General features: G+C 38.4%; 3 protein-coding genes across 3 annotated transcripts in view; 1 reads left to right on the top strand and 2 right to left on the bottom strand.

The window, feature by feature from the left end:
- Positions 1–24,279, bottom strand: part of LOC134812866 (uncharacterized) — a 912,489-nt gene that overhangs the window by 862,943 nt on the left and 25,267 nt on the right. The gene's annotated exons all lie outside the window — the stretch shown is intronic.
- Positions 151–11,050, bottom strand: LOC134812556 (cytadherence high molecular weight protein 1-like). The gene is made up of 3 exons (XM_063820039.1): positions 10,999–11,050; positions 7,182–7,303; positions 151–3,991 (listed from the first exon to the last, which is right to left on the bottom strand). The coding sequence occupies exons 1-3, from the start codon at positions 11,048–11,050 to the stop codon at positions 950–952; spliced, it is 3,216 nt and encodes a 1,071-aa protein (XP_063676109.1). The 3' UTR covers positions 151–949.
- On the top strand, positions 6,033–24,200 carry LOC134812870 (aldehyde dehydrogenase, dimeric NADP-preferring-like). The gene is made up of 9 exons (XM_063820458.1): positions 6,033–6,206; positions 16,878–17,032; positions 17,344–17,488; positions 17,656–17,950; positions 18,071–18,216; positions 18,401–18,694; positions 22,601–22,829; positions 22,984–23,142; positions 23,293–24,200. Exons 1-9 carry the CDS (start codon positions 6,204–6,206, stop codon positions 23,484–23,486), a joined length of 1,620 nt encoding a protein of 539 aa, XP_063676528.1. The 5' UTR covers positions 6,033–6,203; the 3' UTR covers positions 23,487–24,200.

The raw sequence follows: 24,279 nt of genomic DNA, 5'->3' as shown, positions 1-24,279 counted from the left end.
CTTCACTCTTCAGTTTTGACATTTGAGTAAGCAAACCGAAATTTAAAGTAAGCTACAATTATATTGATATTGCCTCATGCCTGTCGTCAAAAATCTGACCGCATTTACATTTATGCATGTATACATCTAAGAAGCTAATTGAAACTCAGATTTCATAATTAAAAACGAAACGTAAAATATAATTCAAATTCTAATAGCATATCATAATAGTTACAAACAATTAACAGTAGATCTAAGAACACACTAACATAAGAATAAGATATCAGGCATCAAAATCGATCAGAACTCCTGAATTTTCATCAAAACGTGGTTTAAAATCGCAATGGCCGTTGCATGTACACAATTCAGTTTTTACAATCTGCACATCAGTGTTATGGCCAGTGTCTACTTTCAAGTTTCTTGCCACAACTTAAAATTACAAAATTACAATCGGAAAATTCCATATATACATAATGACAGCCATTCATTCATAAATGTGGAATTGTCGATTATTCATATACTCGAGTTCATTTACAAATAAACATAATCGATAAATTTCATAGTCTCCTAGTCCTAGTTCCTACAAGTACAAAAGCATTTTTCAAAATTTCTGTATGGTTGATAAAATCCATGTTAAAATTGATAAAAAAGCAAAGACGTATCAATGACTCGACTTAAATGCAGAAAGCAATAGCATCGCAATTATGCGTTCGTACATGACCTTTCTACTAAAAATTTAAGTCACAAATTAAATTACATGCAATATCGGTTCCGGATGAAAATATTCATTCATTCTTCAGATTGTTCTGAACGGTTAGAACTCTACGTTTACTACAGGTTAAATTGCTAGGGAAAAATGGAAAATACTATTTCCATTTTGGATTGGTTCTTTTGGTTTTGTAGCACTATTATCTAATGAAATAGGTTCTGTCCAACTTGGAAGGTTTGTGGATAGGTCTTCTACAGGTTCTCATACAAGCTTTGTAACAGGTTCTACTTCAGGTTCTAAAACAGGTTCTGGTGCAGGTTCCTTCACAGGTTCTGCTACTGGTTCTACCACAGGTTCTACCACAGCTTCTGAAACAGACTCGGCTGCAGGTTCTATCACAGATTCTGCTACAGGTTCTACCACAGGTTCTACCACAAGTTCTACCAGAGGTTCTACTGCAGGTTCTGCTGCAGGTTCCGTCACAGATTCTGCTACAGGTTCTACTGCAGGTTCTGGTGCAGGTACTACCACAGGTTCTGCTACTGATTCTACCGCAGTTTCTGCTACAGGTTCTACTGCAGTTTCTGCTACAGGTTCTTCCACTGGTTCTACCACAGATTCTACTGCAGGTTCTGGTGCAGGTTCCGTCACAGATTCTGCTACTGGTTCCATCACAGGTTCTGCTACTGGTTCTACTGCAGGTTCTGGTGCAGGTTCTAAAACACACTCGGCTGGAGGTTCCGTCACAGATTCTGCTACTGGTTCCATCACAGGTTCTGCTACTGGTTCTACTGCAGGTTCTGGTGCAGGTTCTAAAACACACTCGGCTGGAGGTTCCGTCACAGATTCTGCTACTGGTTCTACCACAGATTCTGCTACTGGTTCTACCACGGGTTCTACTGCAGGTTCTGGTGCAGGTTCCGTCACAGATTCTGCTACTGGTTCTATCACAGGTTCCATCACAGGTTCTACTGCAGGTTCTACCACAAGTTCTGAAACAGACTCGGTTGCAGGTTCCGTCACAGGTTCTGCTACAGGTTCTTCAACTGGTTCTACCACAGATTCTACTGCAGGTTCTGGTGCAGGTTCCGTCACAGATTCTGCTACTGGTTCCATCACAGGTTCTGCTACTGGTTCTACTGCAGGTTCTGGTGCAGGTTCTGAAACACACTCGGCAGGTTCTTCCACTGGTTCTACCACAGATTCTACTGCAGGTTCTGGTGCAGGTTCCGTCACAGATTCTGCTACTGGTTCTACCACAGATTCTGCTACTGGTTCTACCACGGGTTCTACTGCAGGTTCTGGTGCAGGTTCCGTCACAGATTCTGCTAATGGTTCTATCACAGGTTCTACCACAGGTTCTACTACAGGTTCTACTACAGGTTCCGTCACAGTTTTTGCTACTGGTTCTACTGCAGGTTCTGAAACAGACTCTGCTGCAGGTTCCGTCACAGATTCTGCTACTGGTTCTACCACAGGTTCTACCACAGGTTCTACCACAGGTTCTACCACAGGTTCTACCACAGGTTCTACCACAGGTTCTACCACAGGTTCTACCACAGGTTCTACCACAGGTTCTACCACAGGTTCTACCACAGGTTCTACTGCTGGTTCTTTAACAGGTTCTGGTGCAGGTTCTTTAACAGGTTCTGGTGCGGGTTCTACTGCAGATTTGGGTGCAGGTGCAGGTTCTGTTTCACTGCTTTCAATTGGTGGTGGTTCAGAAAATAGGAAAATAGCGCCCGATAAGCCACCTGAAATAATGGGAGTAGGCGTATCGTAAACTATTTCTTCCTTCTTCGAAGATTGGTGGCGAGATAAGGTTTCATAGTCGTGATCATTGTAGCTATCCATACGTTTCATGTTGTGGTATTCATGATCAAACTTGTTTGTGTTTTCGTACATGTTTTTAGAAGCATGCCCGTTCGCATAATATGGTTTCTTGGCAGGTTTCATGTCGTTCGCCGGATGATGTTCCATATACTCACCCTCTGGATGCAGATCCATTAAATCCATGTAAATTGGTTCTTCAAACACTGCGTTGTCACCCTCAGGAGAAAGAGAGTAACTTTCCTCTAGCAATTGAGATGATACTGCAGAATCTCCTAGCCCTGAATCTTTCTTACTCTCTGAAATACCTGTTTTCATATATTCGTAGTCTGATTCTTCCATCTCAGCTTCCTTCCCATCATTTCCCATCACTTCATAAATCTCTTCGTCAGCTTCCTTCTCAACATTTCCCATCACTTCATAAATGTCCTCATCAGCTTCCTTCTCAACATTTCCCATCACTTCATAAATCTCTTCATCAGCTTCCTTCCCAACATTTCCCATCACCTCATAAAGCTCTTCATCAGCATCCTTCCCAACATTTCCCATTACTTCATAAATCTCATCATCAGCTTCCTTCCCAACATTTCCCATCACCTCATAAAGCTCTTCATCAGCATCCTTCCCAACATTTCCCATTACTTCATAAATCTCATCATCAGCTTCCTTCCCAACATTTCCCATCACTTCATAAATCTCATCATCAGCTTCCTTCCCAACATTTCCCATTACTTCATAAATCTCATCATCAGCTTCCTTCCCAACATTTCCCATCACTTCATAAATCTCCTCATCAGCTTCCTTCCCAACATTTCCCATCACTTCATAAATGTCCTCATCAGCTTCCTTCTCAACATTTCCCATCACTTCATAAATCTCTTCATCAGCTTCCTTCCCAACAGGTTCTGCTGCATTTCCTGTTGAAAGTTCTGCTAAAGGTTCTGCTTCAGGTTGTACCACAGGTTGTACCACAGGTTCTATCACAGGTTCTACTGCAGGTTCTATCACAGGTTCTATCACAGGTTCTACCACAGTTTCTACCACAGGTTCTATCACAGGTTCTATCACAGGTTCTATCACAGGTTCTACCACAGGTTCTACCACAGTTTCTACCACAGGTTTTGTTGTAATCTCGGACATATCATCACCTGCTTGAGATGTTGTACTTAATTCTTTTTCCGGCTGAGTTACCTCAATCTTAGCTTCGATTTTATCTTTCTTTTGATCACTTTCAACATTTTTCTGATCAACTTTCAGAAAGCTCGTGAAATTATCTTTGGCAAGTACAACCCTCTCAACCCCGCCCTCTTTTTCAGGTAGCACTCGTGGGAATACGTTTCTGAGGAAATGACCCCTGGTATTCCCTGGAGGCCAGTAGTTCATAACAACAAAACCAATGTTCCCATACCAGGTGAGACACCCTCCGATCCTCGTGGTTTTATCCCAAATCATCTGGGTGAAGGCGCACTGCTCCTGAAAAAGGTAAAATATATTACAACAAAGTTACTCAGATACACAAATATTGATGACGCATGACGGTTGTTGTTAATGGAAAGGCTCCAATAATACAAGATTGTTAAATCTTAAGTACAGCATGACAGGTTTCGTATAATGGTGCACAATGCGTGATTTTACAAAAAAAAATGTTTAGCACCAGTTTAAAGTTTAACCACGTATTGAGTACTCTTCGGGGCCGGGAGAGACATTTTTGCCGAATCCATACAAAAGCACTGTTATGGCGTTGAGTGAGATTCCCTTTTTATGTTGTCCTCAGAACCAGTACTACTCCTCCGCTGAGAAGGAGCGGAGAAATAGTTGTATGTTAAACCCAATTAACATATTATTCTCGAGTCGTTTTCCGGGCCCTGGTTTAACAGTTAGCTACCTGATTTTTAGTTAATCGTGGACGACAAAAAATTCATCAATATTATCTGCTGGTTGGCAGTATAAAGTTCGTACTTCTCGTCACGGTAAAGTTGTGTTAGAGTTATTTGTAGGGGTTATTGCGGGGATGTGTAGGATTTCATGTTTATCTTCAATCGTAATGGCTGATTACTGTCGACTAGTTTATTGAGTGTATCCAGGATAATTTTAAAACATTAGTAACCGTTCTTGGTAACCTCCAGGCACTCAGCTGTTTATTTACTTATTTAGTGTTTGCTGGTTCAGCTAGAGGTAGACAATTGTAATTGCAATCGCGATTAGTCGGGCACCATATCGTCTACTAGCAAAACATTGTGTTGCATCTTAAGGATTAGTCGGGCACCATATCGTCTACCAGCAAAACATTTTGTTGCATCTCAAGGATTAGTCGGGCACCATATCGTCTACCAGCAAAACATTGTGTTGCATCTCAAGGATTAGTCGGGCACCATATCGTCTACCAGCAAAACATTGTGTTGCATCTCAAGGATTAGTCGGGCACCACATCGTCTACCAGCAAAACATTGTGTTGCATCTCAAGGATTAGTCGGGCACCATATCGTCTACCAGCAAAAAATTGTGTTGCATCTCAAGGATTAGTCGGGCACCACATCGTCTACCAGCAAAACATTGTGTTACATCTTAAGGATTAGTCGGGCACCATATCGTCTACCAGCAAAACATTGTGTTGCATCTCAAGGAAAAGGCGGACTTCGTTTGGCTTCTCAATCAGTCTTGTTTTGACTCAATTATAGCTGTTTGATATCTTGTTAACTATTTACTAAAGTGGTTATGCAGGTTTGTGGTATGGTTTGCAGTAATGAGGTAATGATACAGAAGTACTAATTGCAGCAGGAAATTAATGTATCTAAAAGTTTCGGGCACAACTCTATATCTTTTTTGCCCCTGTTCTTTAAGTTTTATCTATTGTACAAGTTCTACAATCCTCTAGGGTGATTCGCATTTTGTAACCCGCTATAACAGTTCGTAAGATTTGCGAGTAGCAAAATCATCACTAACTCACAGTATAACCTAATTTACCCAGTATCAAGTACTCAAGTTCAAAATACGGCTTTAATCAAGACGAGACCAAGTCAAATTTTGTATGAAATTCTGTTTTGGTGTGTTCCCTGTAGGTTTAAGCCTTCAGCTCCATCTCATGCGATAAACTTAACCCGAATTATAAATCAACGAGAGTGTTAAATAAGTAAATATAGACAGCCTTGTTAAGAAATGTAAAAGTGAGATATTGATTAATTAAGAGTGTTTGGTTCTGAAGTAATGCCTCCCTACTTTTCCTGCTTGGTACTATGCTATGTACAACACTTTATAATTACATGCCGTGTTTTATCGCCGGTTGGAGTAACTGAACCTCTTGACGTGATAATATACTATTTTACTGCACGTACAGGGTAATGCATTACGGTTATCGTCTTCTGTTCCACACGTAAATACATTAACACAGGGAAATTCTTATCAATGTTCATTGTTCAAGTTTTTCCTTCTTGTAAATTTTTGTCGGTTTAAGGTTCTTGGTATATTGCAGTGCACGAGTGAAGAATTTCGATATCAAATTTCCGATAAAGACAGGAATTTTTTATTTCAAGATAAACTCCTAGGCCACAAGTCAGGGAACGATCAGTCGCGTGTTGCTGTTGTCTTGGAGAAAGTTTGGTTGCCTAGGGAGCGATACGTTTGGAAAAATCTCACTTCTCTACAATAAGCTTGGAATCAACTGATTGATACTCATCGCGGACTGAAAATGGTAAATATCTATTTCTGATTTAAATTTTTAGGCATTGATAATTGGGGGTGCGTCATAAATTTTTTCCATAAGGTTGTCAAATTCTCTTTTATTTCCCCATATTTGCCAAGAATGGCAAAAATAACAAGTGATGAAAAAGATAATTATCGGATGACATTCATTAAAGTATTGAAATGTTTATTGGAGTGGTCTTGGCCAGTGGTTTTGTTCGTAAGGAACTGTCATTTTGAATTTAAAAGATTTCTTTCATCCGTGAAACAGCGATATTCGATACAAGTTTACTATCATTTTGAACAATTTGTTACGAACTGTATCAAACTGAAAAAACCGTTTTTGTCAGATAGCTAACAATTACGTGACCAATTTTATTGTCAACTGTGACTTCGTTGTAAATCAAAATTGGCAACAATACAATGCTAACGAAATGTATGATTTGACCTGATGTCACCATATCTTGTAAAATATATCATATTGTACAAAACTGTACAAATTACACATCAATGACGATTACATTAGTACAATGTACAGGTGATTTAAACCTTAATTGACAGCCGTGTAATTGTTATGTCTGCCAATTCTTAAACTTCATTTCAATACTCAACTGAATGAAAACATGTCCATCCATTTTACTATTTTTTCGTTTCTTTGTGTCGAGTAATCAGTTTTACGATCATTTGATTTATTTGTCATTTGTTATTCATGATATGATGAGACTTAGTTGCACTGGAAAGATGTTTTGAAGCTATTACAACCTCAAGACACTGGTGCACAAACACATTATCAGAGTTCCATCAGAAATATCGCTAATTTAATTATGGTAAGTTGCAGATCTAATATCTTAATATTGCACTCATACTGTTCTCGGACAAGAGTCTAGTTCATACTTAAAAACTATAACAGCGTCAGGATTATATATAGCTTATGAACTGATAGCTTGACTTGTACATAACATGGCTGCATGTATAACTAACTAACCTGGTCCGGATTTCCATCGGAGAAGTCGTAGATCTTGGCGGCGTTGTCATACCAAGTTCCAATACTCTGATTTACGATCTTCCCTGCAGATTTTCGGCTGAAGATCACCCCAATGTTCTGCCCTGAAGGATATATTTGTGTAAATACTTACAGTTATTCTAGTCATTTGGATTTTGAGTCCAAAACGAATCCGTCAATTCAGGACTTTAATTTGAAATGTTCTAGGATATAATTGATGTGACCCACGTTATGACCTGATTAAGCAATGATCGAATATCCTGATGTTTAATTAGATAATTAGTCGTGAAGAGTACCAAGTAATATCAACCGTCATTCCACTCTCAAAAAATTGTCAATCCAGTCTCGCACATAATGCCTCCAATTTTAGGAATAGGACGAGCAGGCAGTCAAATTATCCACAGCAAATGTTAATCGGACATCATGTGAGATCAGAAAGCAGATCTTGAGCGTAACTTTTTTGTTGTTGAGCGCAACTTTAATCAAATGATTTAGTTTGACTGACATGATCTCAGTTTATAAAGATCACCAGTTCAACTTCTTGCTTCACTGTCTGTCCGAGACAAAGTACATCTTGTTCTCCATCATTTCTTTTTTCTACGTTAGAAGCAGCTTGTAAAGATGGCTAAAGCTACCCCAGCGGTTCCTCACAACTTTGGGGAGAAGTACTTTAACTCAGGGCACCACTCAAACATTGAGGTCAGCTTGAAAGATGGGAAGAAGATCAAAGTTAACTCCATGATTATGGCTGTTAACAGTCCCTATCTGGAAGAAATAATCGAAAAGAAGAATCTGAAGACTGTAGAGATGGATGAGTTTGACGCAGCTGTGTGTAAAAGATTTCTGAAAAGTCTTTACACCGGAGACTTTGGAACGTTGGATAAGGACATCTTCAGACAAGCAAGCAAGCTGGCTTACACCTTTCAAGTAACTTGGATACAACAAAAGTGTCTGGAGTATTTCAGCACGCTGATGAACGCGGCCCCTAATAACGCCTCAGTTGATGATGATGACAAGTTCCTAATGGAGGAAGCCATCGCAGCAAAAGCATTTGACAAAGATGGAAAATACCTGGACGCTTTGGCTCAGAAGAAAACCAGCATAATGTGTAACCAGGAAATATTACGGACGGAGAAGATGTTAGAGGATTTGAAGACCCTTCCTTTGGATCAGCTGGACTTCTTTATCCGCCTTGCTAATATAAGTAATCGATACGTTCCAAATCATCAAATTCGCTGCAAAACCCACAATAATCGTAATGAGAATATACCAAAGGAATACTCCACTATAATTGTAGAACAAGTGACGGCACATCTTGAAAAGCAAGAGAAAATGGACGTCAAAACGAGGTATGTATTAGAAAAGCTCGACTTCAGTGGCATAACGTCCAAATTTATCACCTACAAGACTCAAGGATACCAAGACAACTTCAAAGCAGCTGCTTCCAAATTATTTCAAAGCCTCCTGAACCTCAAAGAAATCTCCAACGACGATATGAAGATGACACTAAAGCATTACATGAGTTTAGGAAACTAAACTGGCTTCAAGCAAAGATGCAGAAGAACTGCAGTTTTGGTTGATATTCTCCCGTAGTATCGAGCAACTATTTTCTTTTATGGACAGTGTTTAAAATAATGTTTACTTTCAAAATCTTAGTTGTTATGGACGTTATCTACTGTTGACATTACCAACATCTTGAAAATGTCCAAAATTTTGAAAATTTGGTAAAATATAAAAAAAAATGTTATTGTTTTTTCAAAATGTGGTTAAAAACGGTTTTTATTCCGAAATCAACCTGTCCATAACAACTGAGTTCAAAATGTTCCTTATTAAGTGGTTGAAAATTAAATGCACTTGAAATGTTTTACTGACTATACACAAGGAAATTTTCCTCTTGGTTGGTAATATACTCAATGATGGGAGTATAGTGTATTGGCTATGCCCCGCTTACTAGTTTAGCTCTCTCTAGTCCCCTGCTACACGGCATGTAAACAGGGATTGGCTAGTTAGAGGCGGTCCGTGTAGGCCTTACACTGTGCTTTCAGCAATAGGTACTCATAAATAGGAACCAGTTTAATAGGGACAAGTTCATTACAATTTTGTTGCACATCCGGGCCGGGCTTGCAATTGCAATCAAGACTTTATTTTCCTAATAAGATTCGATTATGAGCAATATCTTGGGCCTTTATACCCGATAATTTTAAAATAAAATCATGCCTATCAAATTTTCCGGATGAATTCCAGACGAGTTTGATTTCACAGTCTATTTCTTTGATCGTTCAGATATCGACTGATTTGTCATTGTTCTTGTGTTCTTGTGTTGTTGTGGACCGCTTCAATTTGAAGCTGAGAACGGTCAAATGTTTGAATAATCCTTATCAGCTTGTGTTGAAACTTAAAAATGTAGAAATAGGTGCCTAAAGTTAAATATCCAGACTCTAGAGGAATGGCCATCGTTACGGTGGATGTAAAGCGGCCATAAAGAGGCCGTATAGTGACTGTATGGTCTGTATAAAGTATATTTTACATATATAATGACAAGGAAATACAATATTATACATTGTTATCTACTAAGTGTAATAAGTACTTAGTACTTACTGCTAAAATCAGTTAAGATAAGATTAATTTCGGATACTTACTTAAGTGCTACTGATTGAATCCTTATTTTACCCGTAATTTTACGGTCAAGATGATGATATCACTTTTATTTTTGCTCCCCTAAAACTGAAAACGACTGCATGTTGTTTTACATTTATACTTGACTGGTCTTAAGTTGGCGCGTCTCATAGTCATAGTCTGCATTTCCTTATGATTTCGATAGAGGATATGATTTTTTATTTTCAAATTCGTTTCGTCGAGCACAAAATTAAAAAGTAAATTGTGTCTTCAACTTCAGAATCATCCCGATCTTGGTATGTGTAATGATTCCAGTGTATAGTATGTGATAGAATTATCATACCACAACTGTTATGCTTCACCATTTGCGGCCAGATTTTCATTTCAACTCTCACATTGTCTTTTGATGCCAGGATTTAATTTCGCTGTTATTTATCACTTTCTTCTGACTATTAATTTGCCCAGATTCTAGTTTGTTGAGTTAACCTACGTCAAATACGATTTGAACAGTTTTACTTCTAAATTGTTTGCTGATTAAAATATAATTTAGAAATGGATCTTTAGTCAGCTTTCGTTGGAATATTTTGACCTTTGTACGAAATATGTTCATTGTACATTTTTTTATTTACTACTAACAAGAACTGTTTTTTACTGTTGCAAGTAAGGTGAAAGTGAAAGTTGGGGTCACCCCGATTTTTTTGTGAAACTTGTTTTCGAGATAGTTAACCAACAAACTAAGACCAGTGACCAAAATGTTAAGGGGGTCCCAGGGCGCCCGTGGTGCAGCCATTCCCATATTTGGTCCTAGTTTTTGGCCAAATTATGCCAAATCCCCTCAACATCACAAAATATGTAATATAACGTCCTTCAAAGTTCAATCATTCCAGGTCCAACTCCTTTTGTAGATTCCATTGCAAGACTGAGTTGTTGGTGATGGCGGTGTATCCTTTGGTTGGCGGTGTATCGGGAAACCTTTCCATTGAAGGATCGGGAAACTTTTCCATTGAAGGGTCCTATAAGAGCAGTTGGGCTGTTAACTTGTCGTGGGAGAAGGTTAACTTGTCGTGGGAGAAGGTTCAATAATCCTGCTGCATTGACTCCAAATGAGTTATTGTAACGAGTGGTCACTGATCGATGCGACTTGTTGTTAGTGGTGGGACTATGGATTTTATGTCGTGTCGACCGTTTTCCTTGAATACCATCTTGATGTCAGTTAGAGCAAGGTCGTTTGCCATCTTCCGTGAAATACAGGGTCATTCTGTAATCGTATCAGGTCGTATGTGTCTATTCATAGGTCGCGGAATCAATTGCTTAAAAATATCTTAATGACAATAGATTAAGCATTTACGAAATGAGACAACGAATTTAGCCTACTAAAAGTTCCATGTCAAAGAACAATCGTGAGATTCATTAGAAATAACAATAACGTGAATGTTAAAATGACAATTACATTAATATAATGTAATATAATATGTCATTTCATACGAATCTTAAGTCCCTGACAATTTTTCATTGACAGGAAACTTTTAGTAGGCTAGATTTGTCGTATCACTTACCAACAACTTGTATTTGCTCGTAAAATAATCCAGTTTAGTAATTTCTTTGAAAAAAGAAACGCAACAACGAATAGATTAAACAGTTGTAAAATCGTCCTCAGAATCTGTGCAAATTTTGGATAGATTATAATTATTCTTTCAATCCATCTCCATCTCTAAGTTAATATGAGTAAGCTGATAAGTCGCACTTTAAGTTGATGGTGTAGTGAAAAATGTTCGAGCAAGATTAAATAACTTATTTTAAAACGCCCAAAGATTATAGTTTCAGCAGAAAATTTTGAGGGAGACAACTACCACGAGTATTAAGTCTAGAATTTGAACAACTTTAAATCCTTGAGGTTTTTGCATAGTTTTATGAGTAGGATCCTACGACTTTAGGGTTTTCTCTAGTAACTTAGTAAGTTACACTTACAGAAATATAGATTTAACTTCTATGCTCGATTTTGAGCCCTAATAAAGTATAAACAGTCTCTATAGATTATCAGAGGCACAAAAGCTTCTAAAATCCACTGATTTGTCACCGTAACTTACCAAATTAGTCAGACACTAGACAGTCTTGAACTGAATGTAGCCCATTCATTTCCCATGAAACAAAATATAATTTATTTGTCAGTATTTATCCTAGTGAACAGAACGTCTCGCTCCTCCACACCTGCCTTGCACTGACTTTGTCCGAAAGTTCATACTGGACAGCTTTTACATTTCCCGGCTTCTCAATTCATTGCTGCTTAGTTATAAAGTCATATTATGAAACCATATTTCCGCTTTAAAAGTTTCCAAATTCTTACCATTCACCTGGGAGGATTCTTACCTGGGGACCCCAGGATAATAATATTCATAAACACATTGAACACGATTAAAGCTGCGGCGGAATGACAGGCTCAGCGCCGCCCAGTAAGGAGGATTCTTGCTGAATACTGAATAGCACAAAATTGATGCACTTGAAGGTTGTTGGAGCTGGGCAGGTTTTGGTGAAGCATTTTAAGGATACAGGAGAGGCCAAAAATCAGTACTTATAGTTATACTGCCCAGTGCTCTATCTCTCTCTTGTCGTTTCTAGTGCTGTTGTTATTCACTTCATTTTGTAGGTGCTCGTTAACAAGCTACATTTTTCCTTGCGCTTGCAGGCATGTGTGTGCGAGATGTGTGTCAAGTGCTGAATAACGTGAGTACCTGTGGTCGTACAGCAGATCAAATTGGAAATGTTTACCATTATTTGTCAAATGTTCCAAAAATACTGACCTCAGTTTCAAATTTTGATATAAGGGCTAAGGCCGATTTGCATCATCGATTTTTTGATTAACACAATTATGAAACATGGTGAAATAAATTTATCAAGATAAGTTGAAAAGAATTATGAATGAAATTAACGTCACCGCGCTAAAATTGATAAATCAAAACAGGCAAAGGTTTCTGAGTAAAGTTCGGTGTCCTTTAAAAATCCTTTTATTATTATTATTATTAATCAACTATATACAGCAAACACAAGATAATAGAAATTAAATCATAAAATCGAGTGGCCGAGTAGTCTCGACTCACCCATAACTTCTCCAAAGACGTCTATCATGAGCTTAGTACACTTTTATTATTAGTTTGATTAATTTTGGACCGATTATAATACAATTACGTTGTGATTTGATCCACGGGACATGTTATGATAACAAGATGAAGGTGAATATCTGGGATTAACAGAGTTGTATGATTTTATCAAGCGGGAACCTCGAACAACTTCACTAGAATTAGGAAGTTGAACTTTAACTGATCTGAGTGTGTATGTTTACTGCCTCTGGTATTAAGTCTTTAGGTAAATTTTGTTAATTTTCATTTTTATTTGTTGGCGATGCTCCATGTTACTCGCAGTCTCCGATTCTTAGGGTGTGTTCTTAGCTTGACCATTGTTAATGGTCTGGCCCGGCGCGCGCTACTTCGAAGAAATTTAGACGAGTAACATCCGCGCCGTCAAGTTCTTAGCTAAGTAGCTTTAGTGATATCAATCGATAAATAAAATTTCCAACACAAAGCATTTCAATAGTATCACACATAAATGCAGACAAGACTAAACTTATGATATCTCTGTCTGTCTTGATTATTGGTAATTGTAAGCACTTCATTATCGGCTGTATCTTGATTCTTAGCACCTTAGCACTTTAGCAAATCATCAGGATGTGTTTTGATTCATGATTCATTTAGTTTGTTTCCTATTTCTTTACGGCAGTTTGAGCGGATACCGCTGCCGGTAGGGCGCCGGAGTTATATTATCATAGAGGCCAGAATAGTACACTTCTTAAACTTAAATTTTAAACTAAAACTTAAATTTTAAACTAAAACCTAAATTTTAAAATTAAACTCAGCAGGGTTCTCCTGTGTCACCAAATTACACCCAGAAGTTTTCAAGGGTGCAAAATTGCTTGTTGAAGTATTTTTATATTTTAATTTTTATATTTTGTATATTTGTATATTGACGAAGATGGTTGAGCTGGTTTCAGTGGTCACTCTCAAATCCAACGATAAGCATTGATTGATTGAAAGTCCTCGAGGGCCACCCATATCGGCTTTAAAACAGGTTTATGATATATACAGGGTGGACCAATTAAGTAACGTTACATACGTTGGCCTTTATAGCTCAGTCACTGAATGCCCGATTGAGGTAATTCTTTTTCGTATGACTTCCTATCACCACTCATTCAAGGAATATGTTAAATCAATGAATATTCATGTTCTTTTTTCGCGTGAAAGTTCATTATCGCATTTATTTGATAGTCCTGATAATCGGATCCAGCCAAATTTTATTGAATTGTGTTTGGCCATTCGAATTACGTTTGTTCTGAAAAATGAGAGTAATTGTAGCTTCTACTTCTCAGATGAATTAGAAACGAAGCATAACGAGTTTGTTCATTACGTGTGATCAGGTGATTGGCTTACCTGATCAGTGATCACGTGATTATGTGACCCCGTTTAATTGTGAACGCAGCCCAGTTAAGGTGTCGTGTCACATATTCACCCAATCAATTTTGTTAACGAGATACCCAAAATGCTTGATAAGTTCGTTAACCCAAAAAACGGGCCATGCTCCGTCTACTCATTCAGTTTACTGTTTCTCGAGAATAATACGTTTGGCATCATAGACTAATAGATGTTTATCGAAAATAAGCTAGGGAGGGAAGTAATTTTAATGTTGGTCTCGGTGATAGCTAGTAGTGGTCCTTTGAAGAATATAGACGATCTGAAATTGCAGTGACCTTCGGCGCTTGAAACCTCCTCAAGCCTCCACTGATTTACTTACTGTTGACATTGTTTATTTGTTTGATTGTGCCGTAAAAATGAATAATTGTTTTATCAGTATTATAATATTACCCGCTGCTGCCTGCCATATCACAATACTGGGGATTTTATCTTCATCCGGCACGTGACCAGATCATAGTGGAGATAACCTTGTAGCACGTGACCAGATCATAGTGGAGATAACCTTGTAACACGTGACCAGATCATAGTGCAGACAACCTTGTAGCACGTGACCAGATCATAGTGGAGATAACCTTGTAGCACGTGACCAGATCATAGTGGAGATAACCTTGTAGCACGTGACCAGATTATAGTGCAGATAACCTTGTAGCGCGTGACCAGATCAATGATCATAGTGCAGATAACCTTGTAGCACGTGGCCAGATCATAGTGCAGATAACCTTATAATACGTGACCAGATTATAGCGGAGATAACCTTGTAGCACGTGACCAGATCATAGTGGAGATAACCTTGTAGCACGTGACCAGATCATAGTGGAGATAACCTTGTAGCACGTGACCAGATCATAGTGGAGATAACCTTGTAGCACGTGACCAGATTATAGCGGAGATAACCTTGTAGCACGTGACCAGATCATAGTGGAGATAACATTGTAGCACGTGACCAGATCATAGTGGAGATAACCTTGTAGCACGTGACCAGATCATAGTGGAGATAACCTTGTGGCACGTGACCAGATCATAGTGCAGATAACCTTGTAGCACGTGACCAGATCATAGTGCAGATAACCTTGTAGCACGTGACCAGATTATAGTGCAGATGACCTTGTAGCACGTGACCAGATCATAGTGGAGATAACCTTGTAACACGTGACCAGATCATAGTGGAGACAACCTTGTAGCACGTGACCAGATCATAGTGCAGACAACCTTGTAGCACGTGACCAGATTATAGTGCAGATGACCTTGTAGCACGTGACCAGATCATAGTGGAGATAACCTTGTAACACGTGACCAGATCATAGTGGAGACAACCTTGTAGCACGTGACCAGATCATAGTGCAGACAACCTTGTGGCACGTGACCAGATCATAGTGCAGATAACCTTGTAGCACGTGACCAGATCATAGTGCAGATAACCTTGTAGCACGTGACCAGATCATAGTGGAGATAACCTTGTAGCACGTGACCAGATCATAGTGGAGATAACCTTGTAACACGTGACCAGATCATAGTGGAGACAACCTTGTAGCACGTGACCAGATCATAGTGCAGACAACCTTGTAGCACGTGACCAGATCATAGTGCAGATAACCTTGTAGCACGTGACCAGATCATAGTGCAGATGACCTTGTAGCACGTTCGTTAAAAATTTAAAATACTGATATATATCAGTATTTTTTATATGTATATTCGCTGCAGTCCTTGAGCGGGTAATCTTTCCGTTGTCCTTCGGCATGGCCATTGATTAATGGTTATGCAGGGGTCATTAGGGATCTTCTCGTGTATTTAGAGGATTAAGCATACAATAATTTTATTCCGTCTTTAAATATTTATATAAGAAATATGAATTGGCGAATTCTTTCTTCAAAGACCATGCCATGCTAAGTTCCTCAGTGGTATTGCAGCGGGTAGTATTACAATACTATGAGCTATGCTGGCCTCATATCTATGATAATATAATTATAACTGCAATAGACACTGCCCCGACAGGCGCCCAGCCGACGCCCGAACGGCAGCGGTACCTTCAACTCAGCAGTCATTCCTAAACACTGATAATCGGCTCACGATTGTTTATATCTGAATTTCAATAAATAAAATCTATAAATTTAGTTATCGTTTCTCCATTATTAAAATTATTTACCGAGCTCCGCGATGACTGAAGTATGTCTGAAGTGGAATCATGCGTTATGATATGTAACAAGCAGAATAATTCTTACTCCTGTTTCTTTAAATCAGATTTGTTTAGACCGGTATTCTTTCGTTACAGTCGCTTGCTTTAGGCTCTGATCCTGTCCGCTGTTAGATTGAAACAAAGCCTTCTGTGCTCTGGGATTTTCTACTTGGCTGTTGTTAATACGATTTAATTGTTTAAAAACGGTTAAATGATAACATTCTGCATTGGCAGCAGAAGTATATTGTGACGAAACAGTCTCTCAATTACGCTCTCTAAATTATTTGGAATAACTTTTAACAATCAGGCAATTTTAAACCCCATTATGATTTACACAGCAGCAATGTTTTTTACTTTTTGTATCTCTAGGGTGCTCCCGAAGACACTAAAGAACCAGAAACCTTGGAAGACATGGAAAACATTGTCAGTGAACTCAGAGAGGTTTATTTCTCTGGCAAGACAAGGTCCATACAGTACCGCCTGTCTCAACTCAAGCAGTTAGCTGCCATGCTGAAAGCGTTGAGGTTAGTGATACTGATACAACAAGATACAAGGGCAGGTCTCTACTCTCTCCCGCAATTGTTGGGATGGCCTGAGGTGTTTATCTCCTTTTCGGTAACCCTAGTGATACTGATGATTGATAAATGCGCGATCTTAGTTAACATTAATATACAATTATAAGAGAGGAATGCATAGACCAACCATCTAAGATCTTGTTTCTAAGATCTTGATTCTACTTTAATTTATATCATAAATATAGTGATCAGTGAACAGATTACAGAACAGTAATAATTATCCCTAAAGTAGATCATTATCCAGTAATATCCTCGATCAGGACTGACTATGCAGAAGCAGTGGTTAAAGATATGAGGAAGCCAGAAGAAGAACTATACTTCACTGATATTCGTTTCACAGACCATGAAATAGGCCACACCATCAGAAACCTGGAGGAGTGGATGTCTCCTTCCAAAATAAAGACGGTGAGTCCTGGCATCAGTCCAAGAATTTAATCAGCATACTTTGCCTTGGTATTTGGACTAATGTAATCAAAATAGACAAATTAATGTGACATACTATTTCAAACGTCTCCTTTCATCCACACAATCACTGTTCACCTCACAATCAAGTCTAAACACTTGGCCTCCAGGACGCTGCGTACGCTGCAGATGATGTTCACTTGTATCCTGAACCCAGAGGAATAATCATGATATTTGGAGCTTGGAACTACCCCCTCCAACTTACCATGATCCCGCTAATCGGAGCTATTGCAGCGGGGTGTTGTGCTGTTATCAAACCCAGCGAGATTGTACCTAACTCTACTAAAGTTCTTGTCCAGTACTTTAGAGAGTATATGGATTCTGATTGTTATAGGATTCTCCAGGGTGGACCTGAAATTGCGATGAAGTTGATGGAGCAGCGGTGGGACCATGTGTTCTTTACAGGTCAGCAATCTTTACGACCAGAGTCCAGAGATCACAAAGTATTAATACTCATTATGGTCATAAATTATTTATAGATGTGATAGCCGAAGGGTTTATTTTCTCATTGTTAATTTATTGTAGGAAGCACAGCGATTGGTAAGAAGGTTGCAGCGAAAGCAGCCGCGAATCTGATATCCACAACACTGGAGCTTGGTGGAAAGTCTCCCACTATCGTCGATGAAACAGCTAACGTAGACGTGGCCGCGAGAAGAATTTGCTGGGGCAAGGTCCGTTGGGAATGTTAGACATTTTACAAGCACGGCTTCCTTTGAGGGGCTGAGTTTTGTGGCTTCGTTACCCTTTTTCCTTTTAATTTCGATGTATCGATACCTACCGATTGCCAATGAATCAAATAGATGCTTGTGAACAAAAAAAGCCTGTAAATCACCAAAATAAAACAATTCCTTTCAGTTCATGAACACCGGGCAAGTTTGCATCGCCCCGGATTATGTCATAGTCCACAAATCAAAAAAGGAAGAATTCATTGCCTCCGTGAAGAAATACATCACCGAGTTTTACGGGGACGATCCCTCCAAGACGCCGGACTACGCGAGGATAGTGAACGATAGAAACTTTGAGAGAGTCAAATCAATCCTGGAGGGCGGAAAAGTAATCTTTGGAGGTGAAACTAACGCCGAGGACAGATACATTGCTCCTACAATTCTTGATGATGTGACATTTGAGTCAAATGTCATGGACGAAGAGGTTTGGTTGAGACCCTTTATCACTGATAAATTTAATACTACCTTATCGGACCTTATTTGGACGGACATTACATGAACGGACATAATTATGAACGGACATTAATATGAACCCTCGAAGGCATTCAAAACCATCAAAAATCCAATTTTTTTCAATTTGTTGACGTTTTTTTTATTTCAGAAAATGATTTTTAAATCCATTTTTTATACAGTATGTAAAAAAAACAGTCATTAAGCAGTAAAAATGTTAAAATATGTGTACATGATCAGTGTCTAATATCACATATCATCTTCATCAAATGGGATTTCGTGCATGAAATAGTCCATGGTTAAACAAGGATCAGTGATTTCTAGCTTTATGGAAACCTTTTTTTTATCAAACTACCCCGGTCCTGCATTTCAGTGATAACTTTTACAAGCCATTCGGCGTGAAGTGGTTTTTATCTTAGACAACTTTAGGTTAACCTTAACATCACGTGGGGCTTTCCTAGCACTGTTTCATTACCTCCCCTGAGTAATATGAACTATAACAACGTCGGACAATGTCCTTGGCAACACGATTTACCGTAATATCTAGAGGCTGGAACAAGTTTTTCATGTTGGCGGGGACTAGCTCATGAACTATGTTGTTGAGTGCCATAATTTCGGTGACTTTTTCCGCCAAGTGACCCTCGAAAACATCATATACTAGTAAAACTAGTGTTATATTTTTTAAGAGAATATTTTAATGTTGTACAGTGTAAGCATAGTTCAAAATGTCTCTATTGCCAAATTGCTTCCAGGCGTTTTGCACGAGCAAAATGTTCAAAAATGTTTGCCTTCGGCAAACTTTAACTGTACGGTACTACTACTATAGTATTGAAATTTATAAAACCTTTGAAATTCTGACTGTGGCGCACAGAAAATAATTCCTATACCCCTGAATTATCTGCTATTACATGTGAACATTGCGAGGTATCTAGGGGTAGGACAGGAGGAATTATTTTAGTTTTACGGGAAATTGAATAAAAATTGAATCAAGTGATCAAGCTTTCTTGGAAACGCGTAGCTCCAGTATAGACATGGGTTTAACTTTAAGTCTAAGTATAACTTACAAGTCATTATCAGGGTACCAACTACCACATTACGTTTGAAAAATTTAATTATATCTCCCGGCCACGAATTTTACCTGGGGACCTCGAGGCTTCTCTGTTCATAAACAGATTGAATATATATTGGAATGACAATTGATAGGCCGAGCGCCGCCCAGTAACAAGAATTTTGATAGCATTAACTTGTTTATAATTATATGCTCTCTCGTACCACAATTAGAAAGTCTATTATTTTACTCTTAGTTCCCAAAAATTATTTCGACAAAAATTTTGGCGGCCCTCCCGTAAATTAATGGCACATATAAATGTTTGCATTGCATTGACACTTTTATTTGTCACTGACACTATACAATATACATGTACTTGTAGTTAAACTTAAATTATTTCATGTTTAATTCCATTATTATTCCAACACCTAAAATTGGGTAATAATATAAAGTGCATGGAACGTAACAAAAGTTTCCTTTTTCCAAATAAAAAGAAATGACATCAATTTAAATTACCGTTTCTGTACTAAACGCGAAATGTTGCCGAGAATGAAATCGGTCGTGAATGAATCAGAATAAGAAAAGCGAACGACCAATATAAACTGTTCTGTTTTTTTCACATTATCTGGTATCCTGAGGATAGAAATAGCCGCAGAGATATGTGTTTATCTTAGAAACATAGTATGTCCGCAGGCTAGGTTATCGTCAAGGGAAGCATTATCACCGTAGATGTTTACTTAACGGCTAGGAAAGATTCATAGATTCCTCTACTGGGTTAACTTCCGGTTACCTGATTAAGATTTGTATATGAAGTCTTGACCCCCATACCATTGTCGTGACCCCTATACCATCATGTCGTGACCCCCATACCGTTGTCGGTCCACTTAGTGTCGGGGTGCAAACGTGAGGTAAAGTAAGATCATTTCCAGAAATTCCAGAAATCCTCCATAAATTGCAGAATGTTTAAGGGCTGTTCCACACCAATTATACAGTCTTAAAATATTTCTTGTTTCATTGAATCATTCAGTCGGCTAAGCTAATTTATCATTCGATCCCACCGCCAGCTCATTTCTGGACTTGTGTCTTATTTTCAATTTTCAATTTTCTTCGTCCATCAAATTTTCCTGAACGTCACTTATCATATATTATTATTGACTTTTTCCGCCAAGTGACCCTTGTAAACATCATATACTAATAGAGTTTTCTGTGCCTCCAGCAGACCAAGGAGAACATTTCCTTCGTTATCTTACGGCACAATAAAGTTCTCATAGTTGTCATATTCTGGACAAAAAGTTCGAAATGGACAAATTTTTGAAAAAATTTCAACGGACTTTAACTTGGACGGACATTAATTGAACGGACTTTATTTGAACGGACATTAAAATGAACGCTAGGGCCTCCAGCGTTCAAGTAATGTCCGTCCAAATAAGGTCCGATAAGGTAGTTCCCAAAAATTATTTCGACAAAAATTTTGGCGGCCTTCCCGTAAATTAATGGCACATATAAATGTTTGCATTGCATTGACACTTTTATTTGTCACTGACACTATACAATATACATGTACTTGTAGTTAAACTTAAATTATTTCATGTTCAATTCCATTATTATTCCAAAACCTAAAATTGGGTAATAATATAAAGTGCATGGAACGTAACAAAAGTTTCCTTTTTCCAAATAAAAAGAAATGATATCAATTTAAATTACCGTTTCTGTACTAAACGCGAAATGTTGCCGAGAATGAAATCGGTCGTGAATGAATCAGAATAAGAAAAGCGAACGACCAATATAAACTGTTCTGTTTTTTTCACATTATCTGGTATCCTGAGGATAGAAATAGCCGCAGAGATATGTGTTTATCTTAGAAACATAGTATGTCCGCAGGCTAGGTTATCGTCAAGGGAAGCATTACCTTACCGTAGATGTTTACTTAACGGCTAGGAAAGATTCATAGATTCCTCTACTGGGTTAACTTCCGGTTACCTGATTAAGATTTGTAAATGAAGTCTTGACCCCCATTATACCATTGTCGTGACCCCTATACCATCATGTCGTGACCCCCATACCGTTGTCGGTCCACTTAGTGTCGGGTGCAAACGTGAGGTAAAGTAAGATCATTTCCAGAAATTTCAGAAATCCTCCAGAAATTTCAGAATGTTTAAGGGCTGTTCCACACCAATTATACAGTCTTAAAATATTTATTGATTCCCTGAATCATTCAGTCGGCTAAGCTAATTTATCATTCGATCCCAACGCCAGCTCATTTCCGGACTTGTGTCTTATTTTCAATTTTCAATTTTCTTCGTCCATCAAATTTTCCTGAACGTCACTTATTATATTATTGACTTTTTCCGCCAAGTGACCCTTGAAAACATCATATACTAGTAGAGTTTTCTGTGCCTCCAGTTGTAGGTTTACAACCTACCAGGACGCGCGCCGAGTTGGACTCGTCGACGGTCCAATATATGGAACAGATATTTTACGAGTATCACCCGTTAATGCCTCCAGCAGACCAAGGAGACCCTTTCCGTCGTTAACTTACGGCACAATAAAGTTCTCATAGTTGTCATATTCTGCCTCTGGACAAAAAGTTCGAAATGGACAAATTTTTGAAAAAATTTCAACGGACTTTAACTTGGACGGACATTAATTGAACGGACTTTATTTGAACGGACATTAAAATGAACGCTAGGGCCTCCAGCGTTCAAGTAATGTCCGTCCAAATAAGGTCCGATAAGGTATGCATACAATTACAAACTAAGTAAAAGGAAAGTTTATTCCGTTGTCCTGATAAAATAAAGTAAACAATTATGGGCAACACATTTTTATCTACAGATCTTTGGGCCTATAATGCCTATCCTGGAGTACGAAGATTTCCCCGCGCTGTTAGATACCCTCCGACGAAGGGAAAAACCTCTGGTGACATACTTCTTCTCCACCAACGAACAGAGTATTGATCTAGTGAAGAGAGAACTTTCCTCGGGCACTCTCAGTGTAAATGATACGATAACGTTTGTTTGTATCCCACAGCTGCCTTTTGGAGGAGTTGGTCACAGTGGTCAAGGTCAGTCCTCTGTTATAGAAGTTTCCCATAAATTTCACGCCTTTCAAACCGGTCAAATCATTCCAATTCTTCCGAGGAATCACCTGTTGTCTAATTAGAAGCGAGTTTCGCAGCAAACAATACATATTATGATCATAATATGACGTCTCCATAGGTCGATACCACGGGAAAGCTTCGTTCGACGCCTTCACCAACTACAAATCTGTGCACTGCCGGAACGCTGGTATGGAGTTCGCTAACGACGTCAGATATCCGCCATTTAAAAACAGCAAACTGAAGGATTTCCTCTACACTTTCTTGCTCTACAACTCAGGTGGGTTTTAACAAAATGAAAGTGAAACTGATATCCCAACCGTATCAAAATTTAACTAGATATGTCTCTAGGTACGAGTCATGATTAAGTTCTCATCGAAGACCTTTTTAAATCTAAATCAAGTCTTAATTCTATACCATTCCTCTCCAGACGACGAATTCAGCGGTTTCAAACGAACTCTATACAGCGCTCTAAAATACTCCCTGATAGCAGGTCTGGTTGGGCTACTTTCTTACCAACTAAATCTGCTAGGTTACTTACCTCTATCATCGTTAGATGATTTGGACACGATACAAAAAGTCAGGGACTTTATCAGTAGCACCGTTAACACTAATGTTGACTGATTTGAGGTTGGATTCGCGGACCCTCTAGAAATCTTAAACATTATCCCTGTTCCTTTTGTTTATGTTTTTGTACAGCGATTGATTGAACCTGATACTCACGATTTGCTTTTCATGTGAGGAGCAATAAAATCTAATCTTGATTGAGATATAATAGACAGAAAACAATTTCAACTTACCAAATGGTGCTCCTTTCTGAGCTGCTATATAGATGGAAGTTGAAGGGTAAGACTTGTTCAGGACCTGTCAGATGTATAGCCCATATCCTCGCTCGGGCAGCCAGCTTCTTAGACCATAACACGGGTTTTACATTGTGCCTGAGACGGGAGGGGCATTATATTTGCTGTGAATTTAGATTGTATCTTGTTTTACGAAAGCGCTTCTGGGTCATGAACCAATAAACATGATCGTTTTTGTTGTGATAGACTTGTCTTAATAGAAATCAGATTTGACGAGGGAATTGTCTTTTACAATAGTCGGGAAGTTGAGTACGTATGATTTTAGATATTACATGTTTATATTAGGGAGTCAAAATAATTGAATCTTGTACCGATTGTTCTAATTTAATTTTATGTTATTTTTGACCTATGTCAAGCTATACTAAATCAATAAAATTTAAATATGACATTGATTTATTGACTGCAAATTGCAATATAGGACTGATAGAATTCTGATTCTGTAGTTGTTTTAAAAAACCGATTAACAAAGCTTTAAAAATATCATCGTTTCACTTGGTACTTACTTTTCCCGGACGTCATTGTGAGATCTTAACATCTGAACTTCGTAATCCGTCAGA

This window comes from Bolinopsis microptera, chromosome 3 (genome assembly GCF_026151205.1).
Source record: "Bolinopsis microptera isolate Bmic1 chromosome 3, MBARI_Bmic_1.0, whole genome shotgun sequence".
NCBI lineage: Eukaryota > Metazoa > Ctenophora > Tentaculata > Lobata > Bolinopsidae > Bolinopsis > Bolinopsis microptera.
Note: the sequence above shows the minus strand (reverse complement) of the source record. Positions and strands in the feature narration are given on the sequence as shown.

What these genes read in the sequence shown, in the direction of transcription:
- LOC134812870 (XM_063820458.1), top strand. An exon ending in GGACCATGTGTTCTTTACAG is followed by an intron (nt 17,951 to 18,070) that starts GTCAGCAATCTT and finishes AATTTATTGTAG; the next exon opens with GAAGCACAGCGATTGGTAAG. An exon ending in AGTTGGTCACAGTGGTCAAG is followed by an intron (nt 22,830 to 22,983) that starts GTCAGTCCTCTG and finishes ACGTCTCCATAG; the next exon opens with GTCGATACCACGGGAAAGCT.
- LOC134812556 (XM_063820039.1), bottom strand. Translation starts at nt 11,050, where the DNA reads ATGGCAAACGACCTTGCTCTAACTGACATCAAGATGGTATTCAAGGAA. An exon ending in GATGGTATTCAAGGAAAACG is followed by an intron (nt 7,304 to 10,998) that starts GTCGACACGACA and finishes TATATCCTTCAG; the next exon opens with GGCAGAACATTGGGGTGATC. An exon ending in CCGATGGAAATCCGGACCAG is followed by an intron (nt 3,992 to 7,181) that starts GTTAGTTAGTTA and finishes TACCTTTTTCAG; the next exon opens with GAGCAGTGCGCCTTCACCCA.